This window comes from Eucyclogobius newberryi, unplaced genomic scaffold, assembly GCF_026437365.1.
Source record: "Eucyclogobius newberryi isolate DKJ021-1_F unplaced genomic scaffold, fEucNew1.0.hap1 SCAF_8, whole genome shotgun sequence".
NCBI lineage: Eukaryota > Metazoa > Chordata > Actinopteri > Gobiiformes > Gobiidae > Eucyclogobius > Eucyclogobius newberryi.
In genome coordinates, this window is record NW_027316500.1 from 15816052 (window position 1) to 15840616 (window position 24565).

Consider the following 24565-nt stretch of genomic DNA (forward strand, 5'->3'; position numbering starts at 1 on the left):
CAAACACATAAAATTAAGTGTTTCACATGTGTATCCATCTGACAATAACAGAACAAAGATGACAATATGAAGTAGACAGTTACTTCTGAATACGACAGATTTCATTCTCTAAACAAATGACAAATTCAGCAAATAAGCAAAGTTTACTGTGAACTGAAAGTCAAATATTGTACCCGACTGACATCTCTTAGTTCAGGGATGTTCTCCTTCCATTGAGCCATAAGACAATTATACAGAACATTTTCAACAATAAAAGTGCATGCACAATGGCACAAAAGTGTATGGAATGTGCTCATATTGCGGCGGTTAGTAGCATTTTACAAGCACATATCACACCCGGTGTAAACCTTTCATCAGGATCATGATGTAGAATTAATACGATTACTTGGCAAAACAAGTGTCTTCACATTGGTTCACTGAGAAGTTCACACCACTAACAGCCAACAGCTTCAGCAATTAGGCTTCACAAGTTTGTGTCTCGGGGCTACTTTAGCACCAAAGAGCTGTTCAGCGGCAAATTTGTCTCATTTAGTGTTTTGCCTCATATTTTCCCTGATTCATGTGGAAATCATTAACCTTAGCACTAATAAGCTGTCCATCTTAATTGAAGCTGTAGGAAGCATCTGTGCCAGCTTTAAACTGCAAGTATTTGAACACAATCATGAAAACTTTGTACAACTGTGTTTGTGTGTGGACTTTGTACCAAATCGTACTTTTAATAATCACCTACATTAGAGTATTGACAAGCTGTGTGGAAAATGAACACCGCAGCTGAAAATATCAAAAATAGTTCAATTATATCACCCCAATTTACTTTATTTAACTTGTGTCTCTGAGGCCTTTGCGAGGATTTGGAACAATTTAAAACAATCTAATGTTATATTCTGCATGGTGAGCGGCAATCACAGTGGCATAGTTGGCAGTAACAAGAGTATTTTGGTCCATAAAAACAATGGCTAGAGTGACTGTGAATCTCAAATTAACTCTCCTCACTTGCCTCGAAGGAAAGGACTAACCAGTGCAGCAGAAGTGTTAATGAGTGGTCCCTGTTTTTATTAGTTTAGCTTCTTTGTAGAGGTCGCCGTTACTGTCACGCAGCCGGGTAAGACTGGAATCCGGAGCGCTAGTGTAAAACGGCCTAATTGACAAGGAAAATGAGCCAGCGCATATGGTTTGGTTTTAACAGTGTGGGTGGTGTTTTGCTAAGCCTTACTGACAAGCCTTCCTCCTTCCGTTTCTTCTAATTTCTCCTAATTAGACCTGACCTTCACCTTAATGGCCAATCGCTCACTCTCCTCCAAGACTCGGGCTCGGCCTTAACGGGGAGAGACTGAAATGGCATTTTTATGTGTCTGCACAGATACGGGGTTTGTGTGCATTCCTACAATATGAGCCTCAGACACATGGCAAGTGTTTCCTTACCATTTAACATACACTGTTTCAGCTGCTGCTCAATGTGGGCCATTAATGTGCCAAAGTAAACAAACCAGCTACAAAAGGATTCAAAGTACTCTGCACCATTCACCGCGTCCACATTCAGAAAATAAATAATAGAGTAAAAAGGGTAAAATACCTACTGTTGCCACGTAACTGCATCTACGACAGAACCAGCATTCTTCATAAACCTAGGAGTAGAAAATGAAAGTCACATTTTGACTTGAATTGGTGAAACTTGAATTGCTGAAAGGTTTACAGATCTTCTGCATGGGAAAAGTACGACTCAAAGAGGAACAGGGGATTGCAAAATGCACTTTTAATTGTCTCTAAGCTCCGACCGCAGTGTTTAAAGTTTGCTTTTAATTATTTAAATAGCAACTACAAAGCAGCTCCAGTAAATGCCTGTAAAAATGTGGGAACACAGTATACCTTTTAATGGAGTCATTGTGTACACGACAAAGCAGAACCATCTACAGTGCTGCTGAGCGGTTGCATCTGTATCTTCTCCCATGCTCCACCTGCCTCTCCATATTTGGCTTCAACAGTGCCACTCATGCCCTAATCTGTGGCTCTAAACTTCAGGTCACAACGTTTGCTGTGGTGATTTGTTTAGTCTGTTTGAGGCTCATATTTGGACTCATGAGTGGCTCTGTATCCGATCCGTCTTGTTTCCTGAGCGCGGCGGAGTCGTTGCACCTCGTAACCATGTCAAACACACCAAAATCACACGGGCTTTAAAAGTGACACTGCGACCTGCCGCTTCTCTTCCTAACATCAGACACTCCTCATCCATGTAAACTGTTGTACACTTACACCTTTATTTATGAGCAGGTTCCGAGTACTTATAGGGATGTAGTGGAGTGCAGAGCTTAATGGTTAGATTGATGTTCGCAGCTCAGATTCACAGAGCAGGAAGAACTCATCTCCATGTGGTTTAGGAAAGACTTACAACTACAAACTGTGTCATCTGAGCTGGAGAAAACAACAAAGTCAAGCCAACTCTGGCCAATTTAAAATGTATTTGAGTTTCAACTTATTGTTTATTTATTTGTTTAAGGAACAAGTTGATGCAATATATTCCCTCCTTCGTCCAGGAGTGATCCCTCATAGAAAGGGTTTTAAAGTTGCACTTTAGTAACCAGAAATATGTTTATAAAAAACATTTGGACAATAAAGTCTTGTGAAACTTAGCACAAATTAGAGATAATAAGTCAAGGACAAATCCCCTCCTGATGTTGAAAACACTGTTAAAACGTCAAACCTCCTTTTATAGATGAGGTCTTACGTTTATGACTTTGAGCAGCACTTCCATCCAAAAATTCTACATGTATTAAAATGTAACTGGTATTTATCAAATATTTATCAGACAATGTTTTTATTTTAGTTTTAACAATTAGGCCTATCATTACGGTATCCTACAAAATCTATGAATAAATCTTGCTTCATGTTGCGCACTGAAGTAATGCTGGACGAATATAAATAAAGCGACAAAAGCTCACACAAGTCGCACAGCATAGGACAGACATGTGAACCTTAAACAACAAAAAACATTTATAGACTTTTTTTGTGTTAGTTGTGTGATTATTGATGCGATCCGAGAAGAGGAGTGTGAAGTTGTTAAGTGGAGCTGTAGAGCGAGCAGGTGGGACATTGTGCCTCCACGTTATCAATCAGATGACACTTTATTCAGGCTGACATGGTATAGCTGGAGCTTAGGCTGAGTGTCCAAGTCCGTAAACAATGAATACCAATCCATTATGAGTGTGTGCATATAATACTATACAGTTCAGAACAAGTCCCACGCTACTTCAGCATACTTTCCAATACCTTCCCTTTTTCCAGAAGGAAAGCCCAACAAGGCGTGGAAGATGGCCTAATTAGTGCTTTAGTTGCAGACTCACCCGTCCAGCATAAGGAGAGCGTTCTTGCGCGGCCGTCCAACATTGGGACCATAGAGATGTGCTTTGTGGTAGTATCGCACAGACTGCAGGAGCGTCCTGAGCTTGGTGTAGTCCTGAGCCCACTGGGTGCTGTTGACTGCACGTCCGACCAGGCTGCGATAGGCGTTTGGCTCTAGAAAACAAGATGCAACACTCATATAAACAGGAAACGGTGGGGAAATGATTATATCTGTACAGTATTCTGCTCTTTCTTGTCTGAGAGTGTCCAATGGTCAGCAGAAAAAGGGATAATTGAGCAATTGGCAGTAATGCAGACAGATGGAGTCAATGTCAGTGGAACAGACCAGGCATGCAGGGTGGCCTTGCAACGCTCTCCAAACATGCACAAGGGGATATAGGTTTTCACTTGAGAAGATTCATCCGATGAATTTTCACTACTTTCTATCTGTCCTTCGCAAATATTTTACGCATATTGTTGCAGTACCAGGAAATGTCCAGTTTTATGATTAATGCGTGTCCCTTCGTACTGTAACATTTTAAATGTTGATGCCAAAAACGGCAAAACTACTTTCTCTAACTTTAATGTCCAAGTGCTTTATTCTCAAACTAATAGTCTACAATAAAGTGTAATAGGCTATAACACTTCTATGCCTTCCAAAAATAAAAATCCTTGCATCATATTTCTTTCAATAGCAAATGTTGCGTTAGCTTCAGCTGCAGCGGAAACAAAAACCCTAAATGCTGCTTGGAGTGTAGGACACATGTGGTCAGGTCAACACGACGACCAGCAGCTCCTTTCATCTCATCCTGACCCGTCACTGGCTTCAGTCTAATAAATTTGGTTCGTCACAGTATTTACGAGTGATCTTACTACAAATTACACCTCACTGAATAAGGAATTTTTAATGAAAAAGGGATATGAGCCAAGAGCCCTCAGGTCCGTGGATCAGCTGCTCCTGACCCAAGTCCAGCCTTGTGTCCAGAGCAGACTGTGGAACCGCCAGTCCCCCATGTCTGTTCAGGCTGGAGGAGTTTAAAAACTCCAAATGTACTTTTTAAATGGCCTTTATTTCTGAGTAGACCAGATAAATGTTGTGGCGTATTATTATTACTCAGTTAAAATTACATTATAACAAGTTAAGTTTCTCGTTTTACTCATTTTAACATGAACATATTTTCGCTCATATCAAACAGAAAAGCCCGATCTGTTTGTAATCTGCAGGGTAAAAGCCACGCCTGTTGTGTTGAGAGTCCAAATGTGCACTCCAGAGGAAATTAAGCTGATCACGAAATGCAGCACCAACAAAGAGTCGCGACATGCTCTGGATGTCCGCTCCTGTTTCGAGATCTCGAAAAATGTCTAAAAGATGGGCCTGGAGCTTATTACAGTTTGCTCACAAGTTCAGTGTGCGTGTGCATGTGTCACTAAACATAAGAGAAATGAAAAGAGCCTGACTTTTTCCCTGCAGATTGCAAACAGATCGGTCTCCCGCCTTAGTGACTCGCCACTTCGTCAATGAGTGAAATTTGTTCACGTTAAAACAGGAAATTTAACTTAAAGTGCAAATTAATTTATAATATGAAAATGTAATACTTAATTGTTTTAACAAAAAAGCCTGAAAAGAATGTACGCCACACAGGCAGTTCTACGTTTCCGTACTATTAGACCTGTGTGTTTTTATTATGATTTATTAAAGTATCATGTACAGCACTTTTTGGACCTGAGGATGTTATAAATGTGCAAATTTGACACTGTTCAGAAATGATTATATATGTCATTTTTCTGGTGGAGGATCACTTTAGACTAAGACAAACTTTATTGAGCCAAATGAGATATTACTTGGACACAGTAGCTGGTTAAAAAATAATCAAAAATGATGAAAGTAGCAAAAATAGCAACAGATGTGTCTAATAAGATACAAACGTGTACTGTATATGCAAAAGCAGAACATTTAGTCTACAGAAGTGTGGTAATGAGATACAATGCACAGATTAACAGAATAGAACAATCAGAAGAGTATGTTGTTATCAATTCCGTGCTAATAAATAATCTTTGTCATGTTTAACTGTCATTCCCCTCTGTGAACTGTATTTCCTTGCTCCACCTCTGTATGTTGCCTAGATATGACAAGGAAACGTTATTGCTTTGCCTTGTCCTAATGATTGAAAAGCACTTTAATTAGAGTTGATTACAGAAAAACAGGCCTGACTCTGCGTCTGTTCTCACCGTTGCCCAGCTCCCAGGAGATGTTGTACTTCTTGCCCGCTCCGTACTTCAGGAGGCTCAGCGTGGACGACGTGTTCCACGAGTTGTCTGGGTTTCGGTGCAGAGCGTTCAGGCCCAGGACCAAGTGCAGACCAGCGCAGTCAGCGAAGTTGTACAGTTTGTCTAAAGACCTGGCTGGGAGAAACCCACAAAGCAGTTGTAACTGTAACTTTTCAAATACAGAGCATGCACGCGAATAACCAGGGTATTGAGCAATATCCCGGGTATGACAGTGTTCTGAATGTTTACATGCGCTCAGAGAAACCAGGATACTCAGAGACATTCAAATAAGAACATGAGGCTGTAGAGTCACATCTTCAGTAAAAGGTGTTTTTAACAGTGGAAAATGAGCTTGTTTTTCAAACTTGGCGGTATTTTAGAGGACTTCATGGTTTTGTGATTGAGTTGGCACATGCTCAGTACAGCAGCAATGGCGAGATATAAGGGTACTGTGTTTGCATGCCACAGTATTCAGGATACTCTCAGAATATCTCATAACCACATAACCGGGATACTGTCATAACCAGGATACTGTCATAACCGGGATACTGTCATAACCGGGATACTGTCATAACCGGGATACTGTCATAACCGGGATACTGTCATAACCGGGATACTGTCATGACCGGGATACTGTCATAACCGGGATACTGTCATAACCAGGATACTGTCATGACCGGGATACTGTCATAACCGGGATACTGTCATAACCGGGATACTGTCATAACCGGGATACTGTCATGACCGGGATACTGTCATAACCGGGATACTGTCATAACCGGGATACTGTCATAACCGGGATACTGTCATGACCGGGATACTGTCATAACCGGGATACTGTCATAACCGGGATACTGTCATAACCGGGATACTGTCATGACCGGGATACTGTCATAACCGGGATACTGTCATGACCGGGATACTGTCATAACCGAGATACTGTCATAACCGGGATACTCTCATAACCGGGATACTGTCATAACCGGGATACTGTCATAACCGGGATACTGTCATAACCAGGATACTGTCATGACCGGGATACTGTCATAACCGGGATACTGTCATAACCAGGATACTGTCATAACCGGGATACTGTCATGACCGGGATACTGTCATAACCGGGATACTGTCATAACCGGGATACTGTCATGACCGGGATACTGTCATAACCGGGATACTGTCATAACCGGGATACTGTCATGACCGGGATACTGTCATGACCGGGATACTGTCATAACCGGGATACTGTCATAACCGGGATACTGTCATAACCGTGATACTGTCATAACCGGGATACTGTCATAACCGGGATACTGTCATAACCGGGATACTGTCATAACCGGGATACTCTCATAACCGGGATACTGTCATAACCGGGATACTGTCATAACCGGGATACTGTCATAACCAGGATACTGTCATAACCGGGATACTGTCATAACCAGGATACTGTCATAACCAGGATACTGTCATAACCAGGATACTCTCATAACCGGGATACTGTCATAACCGGGATACTGTCATAACCGGGATACTGTCATAACCAGGATACTGTCATAACCTGGATACTCTCATAACCGGGATACTGTCATAACCGGGATACTGTCATAACCAGGATACTGTCATAACCTGGATACTCTCATAACCGGGATACTGTCATAACCGGGATACTGTCATAACCGGGATACTGTCATAACCGGGATACTGTCATAACCGGGATACTCTCATAACGGGGATACTGTCATAACCGGGATACTCTCATAACGGGGATACTGTCATAACCGGGATACTGTCATAACCGGGATACTGTCATAACCGGGATACTGTCATGACCGGGATACTGTCATAACCGGGATACTCTCATAACCGGGATACTCTCATAACCGGGATACTCTCATAACGGGGATACTGTCATAACCGGGATACTGTCATAACCGGGATACTGTCATAACCAGGATACTGTCATGACCGGGATACTGTCATAACCGGGATACTGTCATGACCGGGATACTGTCATGACCAGGATACTGTCATAACCGGGATACTGTCATAACCGGGATACTGTCATAACCGGGATACTGTCATAACCGGGATACTGTCATAACCGGGATACTGTCATAACCGGGATACTGTCATAACCGTGATACTGTCATAACCGGGATACTGTCATAACCGGGATACTGTCATAACCGGGATACTGTCATAACCGGGATACTGTCATAACCTGGATACTGTCATAACCGGGATACTGTCATAACCGTGATACTGTCATAACCGGGATACTGTCATAACCGGGATACTGTCATAACCGGGATACTGTCATAACCGGGATACTGTCATAACCGGGATACTGTCATAACCGGGATACTGTCATGACCGGGATACTGTCATAACCGGGATACTGTCATAACCGGGATACTGTCATAACCGGGATACTGTCATAACCGGGATACTGTCATAACCAGGATACTGTCATGACCGGGATACTGTCATAACCGGGATACTGTCATAACCGGGATACTGTCATAACCGGGATACTGTCATAACCAGGATACTGTCATAACCGGGATACTGAAAAAACTTTTAACTGGGTTATTCGTGCGCATGTAATTGCACATTTAATGTTTTCTACAGCAGAACAGTCAAAACAATGAAAATGTTAACATACTACAAAATAAAATAATTAGTTCACAAATTACAATTGTGTTTTTAAATGAATGATTATTTGTGGCTGCTCTGTACATAATATATTGTGTCTACAGTTATATTCTTGTAGTAAAAGTAACCGGTAATGTGCTGGACATATGACGCTCTGCTGGCGTCAGATAGAACCCAGACTGATTTTCCCATCATGCATCCCTGTGGAGAGAACTGAAACTGAGCATTCAGTTGGTTTACATCTCAAGTCCTCATCAAAGCTTAGCACTCTTCATCATCCTCTATTAAGGCTGAGTGGTCAAACATGAGAGTCCAGTGTAAATGTTGGCACATGTGAGTGTGCCAGATGAGTCTGTTTAAAGTAAAATGTGTGACTGCAGGCTGCTCCTGGTGCCTCTGGCTCTTGTTTTGAAATTTAAGCTCTTTAGAGGCATTGTGTTAATATAAATATTACCATGACCTATGACCTGGACTTCCTAGAGCCAACAGAAAACAGATGAAGAAGATGGTGCCAACTTAAGTGTGATCTACTATAAGTTTGTGTGGTACCTTTCCAGAGTTGAGTAAATATGGATAAAAGGATTCATGAGGTGAGTAGCTGAATGGATATCTGGTTGTGCCCGGGCACGACTGGAATCATATTGCACCAGTGCATCAGCATTTAATAAATAAACGTATAAAGTACAAATGTATGGCAATAAATCAGATAATGGAGCGAACAGCTACGGTCAAATGTGTTTCCACTCTGTGTTTAAGCTTTTATTCTTCCTGGAACATTTGTTTTGTATAACCCACAGAGAAACACAAAGATGGTGTGTTGCATCTGGCCTCTGGTGTCCTTTTAGCTTTTATAGGACAAAGACCTGAAACCAAAACTTGAAATGGTTTTGTGCACTGTCCTCTGTTTGAGATCTGACTATAGGCCACATTATTACTCAGTAAATAAAATCCCTGTTATGGTACTGTGTTGCTCTGGAAAGAGACTGACTCCAGAAAAACTCCTCGAGGCTCTGTATAAACAGCCCACGTTCAGGCCAAGCTGATGCCAACAGTTGTAACTGACTGAGCCCTGAGAAAGTAAGTAACTATTATATAATACAGTAATATAGAAGAATCCAAATGTTTAGAAAAGGTGAATGTTTATTATTCTTTAAAAAAAACATTGGAGAATATATTGATATGAAATAATGAATAGGAGTGGGACAAGATCTTGTGCTCCAAGATCTAACAAGACAAAATTGCCACAAGCTTGAGCACAGATGCGGAAAATCCTCTGGAGAGATTTTTTTGGTGTTTACATTTGGCCTGGACGAAAAAAATAGCACTGCTCAGTTACATCTAATGAGAGGCTTTAGTTACAAAACGTAGTGCTACAATGACAGCTAAAATATAAAATAAAATTAATACAAATTGTGAGGCCAAATCTCATCTTGTCACGTCCTGTGGCACCGCTATTAAATCATGTTAAAATTATTAAAATGTAACATTTCATCTGCATTCTTTATGGTAGGACAGGGGTTGTAGGTGTTTGTAGTGTGTCAAACGACTCAGGGCAGAATGGTTATGTAGAAGTGTTCAGTCTTTCATGTTGGTAGCTGGGAAGAAATGACAAGATACTGTGTATTTTGGATGCTCAAGGTCAAAAAAGAAAGGCAAAATAAAACAGAGGATCGAGAAACATTGATTTCATTCTAACTGATAGATGACCAATGAGCTTGTCTGTTCCTCATGTGGCCCAAGAATGAAATAACTTGATTGTACAGTTCTGTCTGGATTTGGCTCAAGACCCATGGAGAGATCTTCTGTTTTAGAATAGGGAGAACAGACTGCATCTTGGGCTCTAAGGATCAGGCTGTGGACTGGATTTGACCCTGGTTCCTGACGTTGTGAACCCCTAGTCTAGGATCAAACCACTTCCATTATTACACTGTCTTTCCAATATATGCTCCCTGACAGTTACAAATCGTTGAAAAAGTTTCATTGAATAAGTTTCATTTAAGGACAAAGGGATGTATTCAAACACAGGATTTACTTGAATCACTGCTTCCTTCTATGACCCAATCTCACCTTGGCCCAAAGATTTAATCTCATCTGAAACGTAAATCTGTCCTAACTATTCATCAACAACACTTCACAAACCTTAAAGTGTACCCAATTTTAAATAACATTCATTTGAACCAGTAAATCAATGTTTCATTCTCACAACACATTGTAGCATAAAACATCTTGCAGTTGAACTTTTTTCATCCGGCCGACTGTTGAGTTGAAAACATCAGAACTATCCCTAAAGATTACAAATGTGTGTATTGTGTAACCCTGCACACTTGTGTGTAACGGAAAGAGCGGGGTCTGGACATTGTCAGCCTGTCTATCTGATAGAAAAGCCAGTTGTGTGGAGCAGAGAAGTCGGCAGCATCAGTCAGCGTTATGCCCCATTTCTACAGCTCTGCATATTGACTCCAACACAGGCAGGTTCACATACTCTGGGTTCATACAAACACGAACCACCCACAAAAGCCAGAACAGTACTTCAATGTGCACTGCCAATATGTGAATTACGTCTGTGCCTCAACTTATACACATTTCTGTTGGATATGACTATCATCATCAGGATACTCAAAAGAAGTATACATTTTTGACATAATCGCCCATTCTTAGTTATATAGCAATCATGCAGAACCAGAGCCAAGAGCCAAAGTCTGACTAATTTAACAAACAGTCAATGATTAAATAAAAACATGAGAAAACAGGTTCTATAGATTCTTAAAGTACATGTGGAAGCACAGAGAGAGGGAAGACCTGTACTGAACAATCACCTGTGGCGGCTGTTTGAGCTTTCCAACAGGTTGTTCACCAATGAAATGCATGAATTGAAGGCCAAGCATGTGTTTGTTGCAGCCACAGCAGAGCGTATCTGCTACATCATAGTTTCATTTTCTTCCCTCAGTTTTTTACTCATGGTTTTCTATTTTTCGATGAAGCAGCTTCTTCCATAACCAGAGCCTTGAGTGACACACGTCCATCCTAGAACTACTTTTACTAGTTCCTTCTTTATTTATGTTTACAGGAAACAAATGTGCCAAAGAGCTATAAATGGGGAGGTCCATTACAGCCATGGACAGTGTGGTTTTGTGAGCATTGTTCATTACATCAAGTATCTGCCATACTTCCCATGTTAACTTGACACTGGCAGTTAGCCTTGGAGCAAACCAGAAATGTGGTTTTAATATAGTACAACTCAGAGCTTCACCGCCAGTGTGTTGCATAGACCATAACAACGCCTTGTTTACACATACAAATCTTAACATGGACTCTTCTTTCACACTCAAACCATTCAGGTCAACACACTTTTGTAGTTTTGCAGATATAGGTGGTCAGCTGTTTTCGATTGTCTTTGATCCGAGCGACAGTGTGTGTGTGTTTGGGTGTGAAAAGGGAGAGCCACACATTAGCCCGCTCTGTAAATGTAAAGTGACTGGCTGGTGTGTGGCCCTTCCTCTTCCTGTGCAGGGCTGACAGAGCGGCCGGGTGAGTAAGATGAGTGGTATGTTAACATACACTGTTTCCATGTACAGTACATCCACGCTGCTGCACTCTGGTGCAGCCTGCAGAAGACCACAAATGAAAAAAGGATGGACATTCAGAGCAGAGTTTGTGGGATGTGTCACAGGTTGTAAGGATGTTAGCATCTGTCGGCAATACTTATAAGTGCATAAGTGTGCTCTTTAAGTACTAATAACCTTCATGTAAAACAAGGAGTGTCTTTACTTTGCTGCGTGCTGCTGGAGCTACAATGCCTACAAACAATGTGCAGACAGCTCACAATAAAAGTGCACTTTATTTATGCCTCTAGGTTTGAATTACAATAAAATGGGAATTATTGTCAAACAATAAGAGACTTTTTAGTCATCCCACAACAGTCACTTACTCAATGGAGTCAATGATTTAAACGTAAAACTTGGATCTGGTTCGGGAACTTATAAATCTAAGCCTAAGGTACTGTCTTCTTTCACACTCCCATTGGACTTCATAGTTACACAATCAAACACATCCTTTCCATAACAGATTGAATAGGGAGCCCTCCCATCACGCGCCTCCTGACCATTGGCACTGAAGATTAGAGTCCTTTGCACAGACGGTTGTAAAGGTTTGACCCCTGATCCGCTCAGCTGCCCCTCACACACATCTGCTGACCTGTGCTGCTGGGATTGAGCTCTGATTGCTGAATAATTGCAGAGAAACAAGACTCTTTTTAGAAGACAGAACAAAACAAAGCAGTGGACGGGCAGGTTAACACAGCCCCTGAACCATCAAAGAGTTTGGCAAAACAATGCCTGCAGGCTTCCCCATGTAACACCTGCTCGAGAGGGCAGCACAGATATAAAACCAGAGCTTATTCTTCTATTGCTTCTTTGAATGTGCAACAAAAGTTTGGCTGATCAGGGACGTGAAAAAAGCTGTGTGTAATACCAATATTAAAAGCTTTGATCCCAGAGTGATGGATGAGCATCATGAAGACCAGAACCCTGGTTGGGCAGCAAAGCAAACACGCAGTGCCCTGGACTCCTTCTCAACATTGAAATAATTAGTATAATTATAGTAATCATCTTCTATTCAAATACCCTACGCACGGGCATTAGTTAAGTTACAGTGAACCTAGAGTTTCAGTCTAGCCCAGTGAGCAGAGCCAGATTCAACAGATAAACTCTGTTATCATGAAATGTTCTGCTTTTTACATACGATGGACATAATGAATGTGCAAAAATATCACTGCAGCCCATTACTTTGGACTGCAGTAAGCACAATGTGTAAAAGATGCAGAAGTAACTTTTACATGTCTCCTCAGCCACAAAAGTAAAAGTTAGTTTTATTCATTTATGAAGAATTTTACCAACTTAGTATTTTCCAAATTATTAATACAAGAATCATAATTTATTCTGGAAAGGACTTCTCAGTTGACATTTGGGCTTGAGTTGATATAAATACTTAGACAAATGTCTAAAGAAATGCAGACATAAAGGAGTCTATCCTTTATTTGGAGAGTGACATTTGAGTTTTGTTGTAGCAAATGAAGTTTTCTCACATAAAGATGTTGTATTCTCCTCCTGAGACACTGAGACTTGACTTTATTCCCAAACTGAGCTCTAGCTCTCGGTGACAGCTGAATCTACATGTGCTGTACCCGTTTGACTCAATGGCAGAGAAAGAATCTGGAGTTTACATCTGGAGATTTTCACAAATGTTTTAGGTTTGTGTGATAAGCTGAATAAGATGAGTTGTTTTATAAGATGAAAAGGCAAAGTATCTAAAAACAGTTTTGGTGAACACACAGCTGTATGACATATGTCAACTAAAAATAAAAACATCTGCCTTAATGCGAAAAGTTCATAAGTTATTTGAAAATAAGTAATGGACATTTAGAGACTAGAAGGCAAAATTATTCTTATAACCACAAATACACTCTGGCCTGTGCGGTCACTCCTGTCAGACAAACTGAGTCGTCACTCACTGCCCAAAATAACATCCAACATTTGCTGGATCAGAGATTTGCTTGTTAGCCCATAACATATGTATAATAAGACTATTCACCGACGTTTGCGCTGCTATCAATTGATATCAGATATTGGTGGATACTTTAAGCTGATATAGATATAAGTATAACCCTAACCCTAACTGAAAAAGCTGAATTGTTGCATCGAGTGTTATGTCTACACTAGCATCAATACTTCACTTTTACAACCTTCTACTTGGGGCTGCACAGAGAAAAATATCTAATTGTGATTTTTCTGACAAGTACCTGTATTGCGATTAGATTTGCCACTTTGTTAATAATATAATAATTATGTTTCAGTTCAAAGTTCACATTTTAAACAGGTCCAGGAGAACTGAGAAAAAGACTGAAATACTGGCAAACTAATAAAAGATTTTTCACATTACGGAACACGTTTGTACAGACAAACTCCAGGTTTTGTATGCAGAACAAGACGGGATATTTTGTTGTTTGTGCAGCAAATACGTACAAAAATTGCAGTTGATTATGATTAATTGTGCAGCCCTACTACTATTGGTGCTAGTGTCCTGTTTTCCATCATCTGAAACGTGGGTGAAGGTTGTCGAGTCGCTCAGTCAGACTATTAGCACAGGGCACACAAGCTCCATCCTCTGCCAGCGAAGGACCGAGCTCAGGCAGCCTGACATCTGCAGCTGGTTAGAGGTGTCAGCTCCTGCCATTCACTGCAGACTCTAAACCTCAGGGAAAAGGTTTGGCCTGGTCCTGCCTGAGCCACTGTGAGCAGTCCCATACACTCCCTTAGGGAACAAAATACCACAGAAAATTCAATTCCATGTCTCCTTTCGTGCTTCAGTCCTCTAACCGAGGCAAATTTCATTATACACTTATGAACTCATAAAATTCCATCAAAAACATAGCGCTCAGTTCTGCAGATTTGAAATCCTTCTCCCATCATCTTCCATTGTGGTAAAAGAGCTAAAAGGGCAACAGACTTTTGCAGAGTTGGATTATAAAGAAATTGGTTGTACACAAATGATAAAAACCCATAAAAAAGTGAACATTGTTTTTTGTCATCTTGTAACCATACATCAGCAAACATCTAATAAAAATGTCAAATAAAAACTCATAGCACCAATTACTGAATAGTTAGGGCAATTATCCAAACAGAAACATAAAGAAACTATTCGGTCGCACATGCAGCAGAAAGCGTCCTCTCTAATGAGCACATAAAACCTTCAGAGGTGGCGGATCCAAAAGTCACGCCAAACCATTATCTGCTGATGGTCTCAATAAAGGAAGTGTTACTTTGGAACAACATAGGAAGAGTGGATTATTATTCATATTTTTTATGGTATGCATTTCAGCAGGTTGTTACTACTGCAGACTGTGGTAGACGTATGGAACTAAACATTAGATTTAAGTTAAAACAAAGCCATCCAAAGTGAAGTTGAAAACACACTTCACACCAATTGACATAATGTTTAAGCCGCTGTAACAAAAGCCCAGGAGGCGTCTCTTTCATGTAAGGGTCAAAAGTCACAAACAGCCAGAAGAGATGCTCACGCTTTGTCTTCAGACGAAATCATCTCATTTTACACTGGCCTGGACGGAGACGACTGAAAAAAGAATCTTCTTTTCTTTATAAAAACCTAAATAAATGTTCTCACGTTACTGGGAAGTGAAGTAATCAAATAACAAAATAAAGCTACACAATGACTTAGAACACTGTTTAACTGGTTCAGGTCAGTTTTGAGAAATAGTTTTATATTGAAAAAGGTATAGTTTCTGCTTCTATATTATACTTTTCCATTCAGGTCCATCTGGAAAGTAAAGAAACTGGCCCCTTCATTCTATGTTAATCTCAGCTTTTCCCTTTGCGCTCTTGTTTTCTCCTTTTGGAGGCCGAGTGCCGAGCTCTGAATCCCGAGCGCAGCAGGACTCCACAGAGTGATAGATGGCTCCTGACAAGGGCCAACACAATCCAACCAGCCATATGCTCCAAGTCACCAGCAGCTAAATGAAACACTATTCACATCACATACAGGGAATTGGAATATATTCTGCATTAGCAGGGGTTTAAGAGCATAATGTAACACTGAACGTGTTAGACAAGCAATGCAACAGATCAGTGGTTTACAATATGTTTGTGACCAGTATTCGCCCTTAACACGCCAAGTACTTCCACACAATCCATCTGTTTACTAATGTAGTTTAGTGTCAATTATGACTATTATATATTACAGCTAAAATATGATATATATACATACACTCTTTAGAAGAACGTTCAGTTTTCTGATTTATCATTAGTCCTGTGTGTAAGAAATGTAAGACTATGTCAACAAACAATATATATATATATATATATATATATATATATATATATATATATATATTATATATATATATATATATATGTAAATATGTATTATGTTACAATGTATTACAAAAAAAAGTCATGCATTTCTTACATACATTTATAATGATACAATTAAACTTCACTTCACTAATTTTCAGAAAAGTGAACCTTCTTCTAAAGAACACGGCACACAAAGTAATTGAAGTCAGATGAAAACGTGAGATCTAAATTAGGGAATGAAAGTGTGAACAAAGTGAGTTTAGCCCGAAGGAGAAAGCCTCATCTGGACTCGTAAAGCCTCGTCACACACATCCACAGTGAAGATACCTCTGTTTGAACACACGCCCTGTTAAAGTTACTTTGCTTAACGCTGTCAGTGCAATGTCAGTGCATTCAAGTGCTCAGTGCCAGTGAACTGAAATCTGAAACAAAACGTATGGCTCGCCCAGTTCTTTGGAAAACATGGAGGTTGGATGTCATGCCAAACAATCACAGGAGAGGAAGGGCAGCTTTCAAACATTTCCCATGCGTGAGGCTATTAAAATGACATTCATTCGCAGGTTGCTGGCACTTGTCTCAGGGCATATTGCAAACACATGGTATTACACGTCCATGCGTTCTTTAAACAGCAGAGGTATCCCTTCGATCAAGGACAACATACACTTGTGGTGTGTCCGGCCATGTGGAAGGAGTCAAGGAGAAAGTCAGTGGGAATGAAGAGTTTGTCACGCTGGGTTTTGACTGTTTTGTTTTCCTGACATCACTGTTCACAGCTGAAGCTCAAGACGCCGTAATATCACTCCTTTTTACTCTGTTTTACTCTACTAGGTGTATTTGGCTTGGGTTTAAGCTTTGAGAAAATGATCCATGTATAAATACTAAGTAGAAGTTCTCAATATTGTTACACACAAACTGAAAGAAAACAGTAAGATCAATTGTGAAAATATTGTAGGCTTCATTTATTTGATACATTGGCTAAAGCTTGAAAATTGTTCTTTTGTAATTAGATCGACATCTGGAACAGATGTAATAAAATCCAATAATATCAACAAGAACTTATTCCAATAATAAATCCAATAAAATCAATGTGGACTTCAACAAAACAAAGTGGTGATTTTTCAGCTGTCAAATCAACTGACAAAAAGTGATATAACAGTGTAAAAATTGGCTCAAAATGACTAATAAATCTTCTCTGAGACGCACAATCTTCAGCACCAGTGTGTGTCTCTGTGAATGCAACCTAATGCACCATTTAAAGGTTTTATTTTCACTGTGAGAACAAGAAAGAAACTCTTACACACAACTAAAACATCATATATTAAAACATTTGGAGTTTTAAATAACATTGTGTCCTATTCAAAAACAAAAAACACATGTTGGAGTGATCCTAAATATTTAGATTGTCTCCCAAACATGCAAAAGTCCACCTCTTGACATCATCTGGTGATAATACAGACAGTCTCCTCCATGTTTTTAAAGATCAAACGCCTGACTCCTTCTGAAAATTTTACAGCTCAAATTTTCTTCACTACATGGCCTTACTTAAAACCAAACCGCTGTTATTTATTTCTCATTATTTAAAGTCCTCACTTCAGAGCCCAGCGAGTGGAGTCCTTGCGCCCTCTGCTGTTTTTTCATTTGTATAAATTAGGCCTGTATTTGTGCTCAGTACGGCTGCAACGAACCATCATTTTAACAGTCGACGATTATGTTTTCGATTAGTCGTCAGTGAGACTTTTTGACATATTTTTTCAAAATAAAGGGTGAAATATGGTGAATAAACGCTTTTAGATAGATAATATAAACAAATAAAGTGTATTATTGAAGAAAATCTGAAATAGTTTATTCTTTCTTGACATTTTGACTTAGTAATGCCACTGTTTTTTACCATAAAGGGTCTTTTAGAAGTCTTTTAGAATCTGCATTGTGCCAATTATTATAATCAAAATCCAAAAAATAGTCGACTAGAAACAATTAGGACATTAATAGTTGCAGCCCTAGTTGTCAGCTTACATTATTTAAAGTTATCCAATTTGAAATGTTTAAATACTGCGGCTGAATGAATATTATCCGTAATATAATCCAAACGAATGCTTTGACAATATTGTTCTGGCCCATATTGGACGTGCTTGTGCCTAAGAGGATAAAACTGTGCCTCTCTCGCCCGTGTCTGGTGGGCGCTCTCAGGTTTCCTTTGAGACGAGGCCCATCCGCTCGGTGAGAAGCGTCTGGCTGTGAGCGCTGCACCTCGCGGAGTTCAAAGACAGCGCGCTCAGGTATTAGTGTCTCTGTCTCTCACACGTGTTTACTTAAACCTAACAAGTCATTACACACTCTAAACATTCACTTGACTCGCAGCACATGAGATCAGACTACAGACACGTCCACGGCATTTACTCTGCTGCAAACTGTGTGTACTTTCTACAAACCAGCCTGTATTTTACATTACTGCGATGTATGAAGAGAAGTATTGCTGAATAATACAAATTTCATCAAATATGGTCATTATTTCAGGGTTTTATTTCTGTGTGGATCTGAAACACTGTCTGTAATAAAACTTCAACCACAATTTCAGACTCGACACTGAGGAAATAAGGCTGAACTATTTTTTTTTTATACTGCGGTAAAAAAGTAACACTAAGCCATTAAGTGCAAAGATGAAGTACTCCTGTCGTAAATATAGGCCTAATACAATTGTCAACACAAGTGGTCTTACGGTGATGTCGCGGACTTGTTTTGGTTCTGTTCTAGACGTTTATCTCTGGTCGAGTCACGTTTTTTTATTCCTAAGTGTGAATCTGTCCTTCTACAACTTCAGATAAAGCTCAGGTCATAATTTGTCCTGTTTAATGAATTATTTCCGTGTCAGTACTGATTTGGATTTGGAAATTATTTTTGATGTAGTTGTGGGCATTTCATCTACACAACTGCAGTTAATATTTATTTATTTATTTTTTGCATATGTTTGCTTCGGTGCTGTGCTGTTGGGTAGTTGAGGGGTTTAAGCAGCAGCACATATGCCGAGATCGGTGCCGCCGGCCTCAACATCGTGAGGTCAATTCCTGGCTCGGACAATTTGCTGCGTGTCCTTTGTGCTCTCGTCCTGATTTCACACAACACGGAACTGAACTGTCCACGGACCAAAGAAAATCCTTTAAAAAAAAAATCAACTAAAATATGAATTGAGTACAAGTTTTTGTAGGAAAAGCTTGTAAAATTCAAGACATCAGACAAGATACTCCATCTCTCACGGCGCCGCCAGTGACGTGATCGGTGGATAAGGCCGTGTTCTCACCCTCTATCCCAGTGTGTGACCCTGAACCCATTATTGATAGCTCTAACAAGGCGGGGTCGGAGGTCAGATGGTGGTGAGTGCAAAAGGACGGAAAAGACGGTCTCTCTCGCTCGCATAGTAGAAGCGGCGCACAAACACACCGTGGATGGGGCTGATTGTTCCCAGACCATATTTAAACACCTCCCCAGTGCCCGTGTGCCCTGCCCCACCACAGACATGAGAGGGTTCAGATCAGTCTAAGGCATTTACGACAACATTCACTCTAACCTGGGCAGAGCGCTTCCCAAACCGTAGCACTCCAGGCACAGCAATGCGGCTGTTTGCGAGGAAAGGCACGCCGCGGAAATATGTGCAAAAAGTAACATAACTACCACTAATCTTCTGTCTATCGATCATGGGCAGAATATCAGAAATGTAGATAATATTGTGAATGTTGTTTTGAAAAAATGCTGAATTTGAATATTGAGTATATTGTTAATTGTGGGGAAAATGCTACAAAAAGTGGTGAATACAAATAAAACTGTTATGTTGTAAAGTTGAAATGAGGCTATGCTGAGATACTTCTGCACTTATGTCATTCATTTTGAAGACATTTGTCTCATAATTTGTCTAATTAAACCTCAACTAATACATTTAAAGGCATGTTTTAACACATTTCTCTTGGCTTGACATAATATCAACTGACCATCGGTATCAGGACACTATTACAGGACAATATTGTTTCTTGTCAATATCACTGAGCCCTAATGCTTCTTCTAAAGTTCACTTTAGAATAAGGCAATTCATCAAATTTGAAACAAGATCGAGATTAAGTCATAGGCAAAGGGTTTTTTATTGAGAGGTCGGCCAATCTTCTGTCAGTAAAAACATGGAGTTTGGAGCAGAGTTTGGACTTTAGAGGAAGAAATTTGGCTATTGTTTTAGTTAAACAGCAATGATTTCTTTTCTTTTTTCTTTTTACTTTAAGGAAATTAATATTGAAAGCCATTTTTATTTTGTTTTTGAAAAGAAAATAGAAAATCGCATTCTAGTTGCATCATGTATTATTTGGCAAAAGTAAAAAATTATTACTTATTTGGAAATTTCCAAGGCTGTCTAATAAAACCTAATAATAAAGTACATGTATGTAATTTGCTTTCGCACAATATGAAATTTGGAAAATAGTGTGTACAGCTGATTTTCCTCACTCTTGGAAAGGGAGGAAGTTTGTGACATATTAACATCGTGGAAACTGCAGAACCTGGAAACACTAAAGATGACTGGAAAATATGACTTAAATGTCCTTAAATTCCACCGATTTTTTGTTCAGGACCAATTATATCATCAATTATATTGTTCTGCCAAATGTTCTCTTTCATATCGTAATAAAAAAGAATGGAGCATATCACATTAATACAACCGCATGTTTGTTTGAAGTCACTTTCAAAAGCTCCTGTCTCAACGGTTAATTTTTTATGCTTATAATAAAAAAGAGCACTGACAAGGGGGTTTGCTTGGACTTCTTGGTGGGATAACAACGGCACTTTGGATTATATAGACGGCTGAAAACAAGCTCAGAGAGACCAAAATGCTGTGTTAATGAATTAATTAAACCTTTATCTCCTTCGCACCTGTCACCCTGTCAGGTGTGCACAGTCTTGTCCACAAACATAATATAAAGACGGCCAAACTTTGTGACCCACTGTCTGTGTATAACAGTTACGTTGGGCGTGCTATTTATTGCTTATCAATGATGAATCGTTTGAGTAAGAGTTAAGGCAGTTTGCAATTTAACACTTGTTCTGTCGGTTTGCATCAAATCAAAGAGTGGTTGGGTGTGCGTGATAAATAATAGGTTGTTTGAGAGTGGGCTCCAAACCTGAACTTGTGAACCGAACAGTGCACTTCGCTGTTTGTCTACTCTGACAAATGCAAGAAGGCTGTGTTTTGACGGCTGCACTAGAGACAATATCACAATATAGAGCTGATGCATGCTCATTGTTGCCTCATTCATATCACTGTCATTTTGGTTCTTGGAATGTCAGATTTTCAAAGCACAGTGGATTTACAGAGTATTTGATCAAACTTCAGCACTTAATGAAATGATGACTTAGGCCAGATGGGTTCACAGGAGGTGGCCTCAGTGGGAAATTATGAATGTTGAGGCCATGCATGAGATTTGTATTTTTATTTGGGTTTAGTTTGTCTTGGTGTTTTTTTTTGTTTTGTTTTTTTGTGTTTAAATGATTGATTTGGCTAATGAACAGATTTCTGATTGCATCTTTGTGACAATACTTAACCTTTCTTCATGTTTCCCAGACATCAGAGGCATAAATCATCACATAAGCAGATGAGAAAATACAGGCCACCCAAAACCAGTCTCCAGATTTCTCTTTGTGGTCAGGGTGAGTTAACTGTAACCAGTGGAAATGCTCTGTTTACCAGTCTGGACTGCAGCACCCCTCTATCCATCTCCACATTCCTCTTTAACAAATTACATTTGTCATTCTGAAAGCTGATGGTTTACATTGGCAGGCTTTGAACTTGTGTGTTTGCATGTCTGTACACTGAGCAGAGCGGTCTATTTTACACCAAAGAAAATGTGGTCTGGGGCTTTTGTAAATGGACGAATAACTAAATAATATATAATTTTGTGTGCGTGTGATCTCCTACCTGTTATTGTAATGTTGCTGTAAATGTTGGAGAGTTGCTCTTTCAACAGCACGAGCTGTGTGCTGGCAGCTTTCTCTCTCTGCAGCTCCAGCATTATGTCCGGGTGGTTGGCCACTTTACAGCCATTCTGCTTATCCAGCGCGATGTCACTGCGCACAATGTCTAAAAGACAAACATGGGAAAAAATCAATTCTAAAATGACACAGTCCCGGACAAAACTCTATGTCCAATTAGCTGTGAATATCTGCGTTCACAGATTCGATCTGTTACAATCATTTTTAGGGGGGAAAGAGTTACTAAAATACGGTTGTGTTTGGTGTCATTTGGAGTTTAAGGACCAAATGAATTACCATCCTCATAGTTCTTCAGGTAGTAGTCAGGACCCGGTCCTCTGAACTTAGCCAGGTTCTTCTGGTTGTTGAACTGTAAGAAGTCAGTTCTCTTGCCTCCAAAGCGCAGGTAAGCAGGAGCCAGGCCGCGCGCCAGGGTCACAAGGCGCTTGGAGCTGCGGAAAGAGGTGCGACGCACGTGTTTGACTGAGACATGGGTTTAAATAAGGTTTGTATCATTTACTCCAACTTCACACACTTTTAGCCCCTATAGCAGAAGTATGAAAACTCATATGAGCCGAAATAGTATGTAAACTAATACTGGCTGCAATAATTTTTGCCTGTTTTAATTTTACACAACATGTTATATATTAATCGATTATGTTTTTTTTAATAGAAAAAAAAAAACTACATACGAAAATCAAACCGTCCCTGGGCTAAAGTTGTCCGCACGTGAAACGAGCTGTCACTGCTCCTGGATTGAACAAAGAAATGCACGCGCGAGTTTTACATCTTAAAAGTATAGACTATAGATCAATTATACCTACAGATTACATTTTGATATTTTATTATAATTTGGATGCGCACAAAACATTGTAGTTCTTTTAAAATAAAAGCTGATGCCACATACAGTTAATTTTAACTGTAGGCTAAAATATAAATACAGGCCAACGACAGTGTAGATCCGCGGGTGAACAGCCTAATTCTTTATCTCACTATTAATGTATGTCAGATAATTGATAGTAAATAGAGGTGAATCCATTTACCCTTTTTTGTGCTATTTTCGTCCTTTTGGGCCTGTTGTCTGCTTAACGCACACACACTTACTCCCTGTGCAAAGCCTTTGACAGAGCAAAACAAGATATAGAAACAATAGATTCCCTGCTACTCTAAACACACTAATTATACTGCAAAATGAAGATATAGAGTATACTCTTGCTGTGACGCATCAGTTTGCAAAGTTTAAGTGATGCTGACATTGACAAGTTTCACTTTTACAAACATGATAGGTGTTCATAAAGATGCCCTGTTTTCAGCAGAGGATGTTCCTGAAAAGACTGTGCCATTTAATGTTACAGTGTGAACAAAAGTGATAGGCCATGAGGCACTTGGCTCGTGGAAATAAGATGAATCACTATTAACTTTAGGCTTAGCGTTCCTCGACTTGCTGTTTTAATTTAGTTAAAGTGGATGCGATCATGGACGTTAAATAAATGAGATGAATGAGAGGCGCGCTGTGTCTGTACCTCAGAAAGTCCAGCCATCCGTCTTTTATAACGGAGGGGTCCAGCTGTAGTGAGAGGAAGTGGTCGTTGAGCACTCGGATGGGACTTCGCGTGTTGACGTCCAGGAGAACCAGTGTCCTCTGCATGAAGCTGTGTCTTTTGACGCTGATGGTGGATCCTTGATAAGCCGAGGCTGAGTATGAGGAAGACACCACTGACGACAGCACTAAGGACGCCAGAGATGCTATCAGCAGGGATGAGCACGCGTGCGTTATGGCGCTGGGCATCTTTACGGTTTGAGTGCAGGAGGGCGTGCGCAAAGAGGTTTTAAAGATAACAAACTTCCCCACGAAGTGATTCGAGACCAGACCGAGCCGATACATCGATCAGGATCTGTCTTCCTTTCTTTAGTCTCACCCACTGCCCCCCGCCCTCCCAACGAGACCGCAGAGCTACGCTCGGAGCGCACGCCCTGAGACAGCCTCTTCTCTCCGAGCGCCAGCAGCGGGAGGTGTGGAGGAGGCTGCGCCGCCCCGACAAGCTCCCAGGGCAGGGAATGAGCCCACAAAGCTAATAATCGGTTATTTATTCTAATATTCGTAACATTAATCATGTGGTATTAGCGAAAGATTAGGGTAAATATATTTTAAAAAGCGTTATAGAGAGGTATACTACATTTTCCACAACTACATTTCAGGACTTTGGCCCAGCCTGGATTTGTCTTATGGAATAAGGAACTTTTTGACACTTATTGACAAATGTTTTTAACTTTAAGGGCTTCTTAAAGAGCAGCGCAGTGGTGTCCACGGGAGTTCAGTGTCGTTTAAAGTCATTTCTGTTCTACAGATGAACTGGAACTGGAAAAACAAGACATTAACAACTTTGAAAGTGCAATAAAGTAAAATAATTATTTGTATGTATGTATGTATATAT

At 40.1% G+C, this 24565-nt stretch overlaps 1 protein-coding gene across 1 annotated transcript in view; it reads right to left on the reverse strand.

The window, feature by feature from the left end:
• Nucleotides 1-24125, reverse strand: part of hpse2 (heparanase 2) — a 33442-nt gene extending 9317 nt beyond the window's left edge. The window contains exons 1-6 of the mRNA XM_072436476.1: nucleotides 23654-24125; nucleotides 22428-22582; nucleotides 22078-22239; nucleotides 5566-5739; nucleotides 3339-3510; nucleotides 1578-1625 (exon numbers count right to left, since the gene is read on the reverse strand). Coding sequence (XP_072292577.1) covers nucleotides 1578-1625; nucleotides 3339-3510; nucleotides 5566-5739; nucleotides 22078-22239; nucleotides 22428-22582; nucleotides 23654-24015 — 1073 coding nt within the window. The 5' untranslated portion in view covers nucleotides 24016-24125. The remainder of the gene's footprint in view (nucleotides 1-1577; nucleotides 1626-3338; nucleotides 3511-5565; nucleotides 5740-22077; nucleotides 22240-22427; nucleotides 22583-23653) is intronic.
• Between the last annotated feature and the right edge of the window lie 440 nt (nucleotides 24126-24565).